This window comes from Sceloporus occidentalis, unplaced genomic scaffold (genome assembly GCF_023333645.1).
Source record: "Sceloporus occidentalis isolate IW3139 unplaced genomic scaffold, rSceOcc1.0.p SCAF_47, whole genome shotgun sequence".
NCBI classification, from domain to species: domain Eukaryota; kingdom Metazoa; phylum Chordata; class Lepidosauria; order Squamata; family Phrynosomatidae; genus Sceloporus; species Sceloporus occidentalis.
In genome coordinates, this window is record NW_028317027.1 from 56,876 (window position 1) to 63,413 (window position 6,538).

General features: G+C 38.7%; 1 protein-coding gene across 1 annotated transcript; it reads right to left on the reverse strand.

The window, feature by feature from the left end:
- On the reverse strand, nt 1-6,299 carry LOC149289179 (magnesium transporter NIPA1-like). The gene is made up of 5 exons (XM_089490955.1): nt 6,182-6,299; nt 3,430-3,477; nt 1,613-1,703; nt 1,084-1,244; nt 1-512 (listed from the first exon to the last, which is right to left on the reverse strand). The coding sequence occupies exons 1-5, from the start codon at nt 6,297-6,299 to the stop codon at nt 1-3; spliced, it is 930 nt and encodes a 309-aa protein (XP_089347081.1).
- Between the last annotated feature and the right edge of the window lie 239 nt (nt 6,300-6,538).

The following is a 6,538-nucleotide window of genomic DNA, read 5'->3' on the forward strand; positions in this document are numbered from 1 at the left end:
TTACTCTGTCTTCTCCAGTGTCTTGTTCAGTTCTCGGAAACTGACGCTGAACTCCTTAAACATTTGGATTAGGACAACTCCAGTCGATATAGTGGTAAATCCGCATATAATGGCCAAAATGTCTACTGCTCCCACTTTGGTCCACTCTTGGAAAAGTATGGCTGTTGCCAGCAGGACCAGTGTTGTGAATGTCACATAATAGATAGCACTAAATATGCAAGAGTCAAATGATTCCAGTGCTTTGTTGATATATCTAAATTGAATGAGGACGCTGCAGCCCAACACACCTAAGAGGCTTAGGAACAGGTAAGTGGCTCTAGCGCTGCTTGGATTGTTAGCGAAGGCATCTTGAGCCACCAGCCCAATGCCTTTAGTGCAGGGCACTGTGAAGGTGCCTAATAAGGAGCATACGCCAATGTAAACCATTATATTTTTGTTTCCATGAGCTGGCGCTATCCAGAATATTAGCAACATCAGCATGAGAAGAACAACACAGAGGTAGATCAGGAATACTGAAAATGAAAATATCGTAATGGTGTTAGGACATTTTTGTACTTATATGAAACTAGATTGTCTATTAACTATTGTATATTGCAGTATGGTAGCTAATGAACAACATAAAAGCTCACATTACTGCAAGAAACTACACTGAGGCATCTAAGCCCAAATACAGATAGTTGTCTTCATGTTAATAGATATGACATAATGTATGTACAAAATAAATTGAAGAAAAACTCGATCGTTACTGTTGACATGTCCAGAAAGTGGACTGGGAAAATGGTGGACCACAAATATTAGAAACTGCAGTGGCCTACTCAAGTATCAAGAAGATCAGACCAAAATACAATTGGAAAACCAAGATTCAACCCATTTCTAAACTGCATTATATTTTCTGCAATAATATGTATGTATAAGGAGAAGCTTATTTCAAATAAAGAGAAATGTTAGAACAGGAGGTCATCATGGGCAGAGAAGATAGAACAAATGGTTCTTACCTGCCATCAAATTCTGTGTTCCTATGAATTCTGTGCATGTGTATTATCATCACGTGTTATATATTCATCGTTTACAGGGATACTTTACCTGGATTGGTAATCTTCTCTTCAAGTTCAACCCGTGATGTTATATTTTCAGATTTTGGGGAATGGATAACCAGAATTATGGAGCCCACACAGCTGAGCAGACATCCCAATTTGCCTAGAAAGTTTAGTTTTTCTTTCAACACATAAGAAGCTAAAAGTGACCTGCCAAATGATGGAAAACATGATTATATATATATATATATAATCAAAGTTGGGATACCATGCCAAACATTTTTAAAATCAGTTCTTTCTTACCTATTTTTAATGAAACAAACGTGATTTCAACAGCACTGATCTGTTTTTTGCAAATACTCGATTACCCTAACAGGTTAGCATCTAAGTAGGCATTGATTCAAATGTTTATATGATTCCTCATACAAAGTAAAATATGCGTTTATGTTTACAGCTTATGCATTTGAAATTCAAGTAACATTTCCCCCCCCAAAGTTTAAGGAAATACAAATTCTCAAAAAGCAAACTTGCTACAGACGGTGGTAATCCTATTCAATATCCTTTCGAAAATTACATACCCAAAAGGAATGCCCAGAGCACCAAGTGGTGTTACCAGCACAGCAGGCGCAGCCGTGTATGCCAGGAAGTTGCCTATCTGTCCAAGAGCCACTAAAAGGAAAGCCAAGAGGTTAATATTGTTCGAATGCATGTTCACAACAATTACATTTTTAAAATGCATAGAATCTGCAATTAAATCCGGAGCCTTAGCTACACCGACCCTGGAATTTATTCAGCTGTGCTACCAGGTTTGCATGATAAACATTAAATTTAATTTTTGATAATTTCCCTTTTGCTTTTTGAAGTGTAAAATGAGTGATGAACTGAAAGCTAAAGGATGTGTATTCACAAGCCCTGAAAATTGTTATTTCAGGATTCACTAAACTTTGTGTGAGTTTTAGTCCAGTGAGGCTGTTCCAGAGTCAATTTCATGATCTCAGACACCTCAACACAATTCTGGAGACTACTGAGCCTCAAAGCATTGCCAACGATCCACAGTTGGCAGGTAATTCCTGAAAAGACACAAAAATGCCTCAAATAATGTCTGTGGAAGCAATATCCATATAGCTTTATTCACGCTATCTTGGGCAACTTGCATGACATTGAGCAACTTGGATAATTATTCTACCAACTCACAGAATGCCATTGGCACCATATGGCAGTCTGTGAATTAACAGTATCTTAAAAAAAGAATACAAACAACTCCGAGTATCTTCAACAGCCAACACCTAAAGGAAAAGTCATGTCCACTTTGACAAGGCTCAGGCAAGTAAAATTGTCTGCATCAATAATTACTGTTCATTTAGTATCATTAGCAGCACTTCACTTAGAAATTTCCATCATTTGCATTGCCGTGGGTTACCTTTTCATGTACAGACTGCTCGTGGACCCAGCTGCTGGGTTTGGGATTTAATCCAACAGAAACTTTATCTGTGCCATTAGCATGCTAGACACATCAAAATGTAGAATTAACAAAAGGGAAAGTGTTTAAAAGCCCTGTAGATAGTTTCAAATAGATACACTATATACAGGGTGTGGTGGTGGCACTTTTTTATTTATTATTATTAAGGAAAAGTCACATAGAAATATTGCATACATGCCTGGTCTTTTAATGAAAAATTGACAGAATTAAATCCACTTTGAGAGAGTTAGTTAAATAAAACTTGTCGGGAAGAAAAACTGACATTGAAGTGCAGCAACTCAACAGAAATAAGTCATGCCTCCTGGGTACGGTACCTTAAACCAGGGATAGGCAAAGTGTCCATGGCAAGGTTTGTAAAGGTCCATAGATCATCATTAAGTTGTCCCCCACAGACCCCAGTAAATTTCCACCATGAGCAATGATGGTGGCTACCCCTGAGCGAAATGCACTTTAATGCCAAACACATATGTCTGCACATGATAAAATCACCTCTGGAACAGGCCTCTTCAGATCTCCGCGCACATGTGTCTAAAGTGCTGCCATTGATTTCTATCACTGATTGTCTTCTTCAAGTTAGTCAATCAGAGGAAAGAAATGTCATATTATGGGGGAAGAGGCAGCTGCTTCAGCAGGGCAGCGTCTTCTGTGACAGGTTAGTGCTATAATATTATTTTATTATCATTTTGGAAGAATGTATATTACTTACAGAGTACTGTTGTATGCATTCATCTGTAGTGGGAGTGTCAGGGACACTCACCTGTCCCTTTAAAATATTAAATTCCCATAAAACTATTATGTGCAATTAGTCAGGGATTTGTAGCTTATGCAATTTTACTCTTTTAAGTTGACAACCCTTTCAAATGTAGCCCTTTGTATATTAATTGTGGCAAGATTTACTAACATTTCAAGACTTACTTGTGAGAGTGCCAGCCCACCATATTATGTCCGTAAGGTAAGAGGCACCTGAAAAACATACAAAGGTTTACACGAACAGTTTGAAGCTCATCTGTGAACTCATGTACCACGACGTATGCACGATAATGACCTACATTCATATTATACCATACTGGTCTTCCAGGGTTTCGAACGTGCCTGTTTTGTAAATACATTAAGGTCAGATAATTGACTCTGGTACCAGAACCTCCAATCTATATTTTAAAACAAATGTGTGTTAAACCGAGAGATTTGATAAAACAAAAATGCTATATGGATATATAGCATGATATCATTAGTACTATTATACTACAGCATTAACATAATATACCCACACACATAAAAGGGTAAGTCAACGTCTGATGGTAGCGAACAGGATGCTAGCCTGGACCATCCGCCAAGTGACCTATGCATCCTGTTGGCACCATGCAGGGCTAGCATGACCTTCTTGTAGGAGAAGCTCTTTGAGGTTTGCCCTTCTTTATGCACACTGAAATCAGAAAGCTGAAGTGTTCAACCCTCCAGACAAAGTCCCTTATTTCATCCAATAGACCCACATCAGTGCCAGAAGGTTGTAAAATTCACTCAGAACTCAGAAGTTACCCCTTGAAAATTCTGCTTGCAGTCTTTGTTTCTAGAAATTATGATTTCCATTGCTTCTATGTACACGGCATCCATTGTGCCGGCACTGTATAAATCAATAAGTAATAATAATGCATAGCATGAGTTGCAGCTGCTATATCCTGGAAGAATGGTGATTCATGTACTAAAAATAAGACCTGCATCAGGGATTTTGGAGTTATCATTTTATATAGTGTACTAATGCTGCTTTATACATCACTGTGAGGCTTCATTTAGAATACCGTGGTTTCAGAAAGACAATTTAAAGAGAATTTATACAAGGGCCACTAAAATAGTATGTGATCTCACTAACAAACATACCAGGATAAATTTCCAACGCTCCAAGAAGAGCGAAGGCGGACATGATTTGAGACCTTTAAATGACACGATAGCATTCAAGAGGGAAGCCTTATTTAATAAAAAGGGGGTACCAGACGAAAATGGCGTGATTTAAAGTTGGAGGTCGGAAAGCTGAGCAATAATGTAATTACAGAAAGCAGTAAATACTTAGAAAATAATTTCAGTGGAAGCAGTACAGGCAAACACAGTAAATCAATGACTTAAAACAGGGAATACCTTGTTTGTCCTTTTGTGACTTCGCTATCTACGTACCTAAAATGAATTTTCCTATAAAATGTATAGAATTTTTCATTTTCATTTAAACTATGAATCAAGCCTTAAAAACTGTGTATTTTGTTCCTACAATGTTTAATGTTCAACACATCCCAGTGCGGTGGTATCACGCCGCTCTCACAAAGAGTGAAGCATGTATCAGAAAGGCAACCAAATAAAATAGAAAGAAAAAATAAATGATTGTGAGAATTTAGGTCCATGGCAGCTGGAATGCCAGATGTTATTTTTGATACTGAATGTGAAGATTTCCTTTAGCACAGAAGCAGTTCCTCAGTTTCTGTATCTACAGAATACTGTACTATAAACTAATATCCAATATGAAACTATATATATTCTAAAAGAAAATCTACGACAAGATCTTCCAAGTAAATGAAATCCTGGGTTTGAGTGACCCCCACGCAGATATGGGACAGGCAGGTAAGGCTACATTTGAACTTCCTGCTTCCATGTGTTCCATTGGTTATTCATCTAGGCGAGGCAGCTTGCGTGACGCTTGTTAATTTGTTCATTGCTATTGCAAACATCACACCTGGTTTTACAAAATATGTTCCCAGAGCAAAAAAGCGGAGTATAATCTGCTACATATTTAACGGGGTTGAAAAAGTGAACATTTGCTAGCATTGGCTCTCATTGAAACATACAATACAAAGAATATGGTGTTACTTTTGGGGTTATTTTGTTACAAGAACAACCTTGTAAAATGGGTAAACAAGACATAGCAAGCAGTGCATCACACACAGGGTCCTGCTCACGCTATTTTATGATCTTGGACGTTGTATCAGTACTGGTGTGGATCCGTTGTGCCTCATATATGTTTCAATCTCGTTCCACCACTTACCGTCGGAAAAAAATTCGTCTTCCAACAACCATTTCAGATCAGCATCCTACAGCATGGCTTCCTACTTTTACCCGCCACCTAAAGCACAGATACGGTTTTTGGCCCGCATTGCAAAATAAAAGTGAAACGGTTTGGGAGACAAGAAGCCATTGATGCTCCTTGCAGTTTATGAGAACACAGACCTCTAGGATAACTATGCAAAACATATTGCAAATGATTAAAATGACACCAAATTTATAATACTTATGTATATAACACTGTCAAATTCCCACGCACTGTACAATGACAAGTTACTATATATATGATCATATAGTATATACAGTTCCAATGACTATTATAATCAAATGTAAAATGAGTGGTTTAATCGCACCAATGAATCAATCGGGATAAATGACAGTTGCCAAATGACCCTGTCCTGTTTGCCCCCACCTTGTATGTACTGATGGCTGACATATACCACGTTTAACGATAGTATAATAGAGAACATAAGCTGCTGCAGAACACCTTGTGTGTGGCTGCCAATTAATGGTGCCCACTGCAGAGGGCACAGGCTCCTCTGCACCAGCATCTGCATCACACAAGTTAGCACATGCACTGTGATCCTCAGAGATCCCCACTAGATCCACCCGGTCCCCATTTTACCTCTAGTGCGGGCTCTCAGGATGCCTTTTTTCTGCAACACAAAAGTGGACCCATTCAGCAGGCTGGAGAAGACAGCCACGCTTAGACCCAAAATGGGTGCCCCTGCTTCCACATCCATCCTGCAATTTCAGTGATTTGTCAATCTCCTGTCTGCAGTCTTGTCATCCTCCTTGTTGCAGCCACACTCCCTCAGCCCAGTCACTATCCTTCCCGCAATATTCTTTGACACTCTGCCTTTTCCCGCAGTCTCCTTCCTGCTCCAACAAATGCTCTCGGACTTTGAACTATTAGGGTTTTTTTTTTAAATAAACTTTATTGTCAAAATGTAACAGTGACAAAATATTCTCAGACATGCAC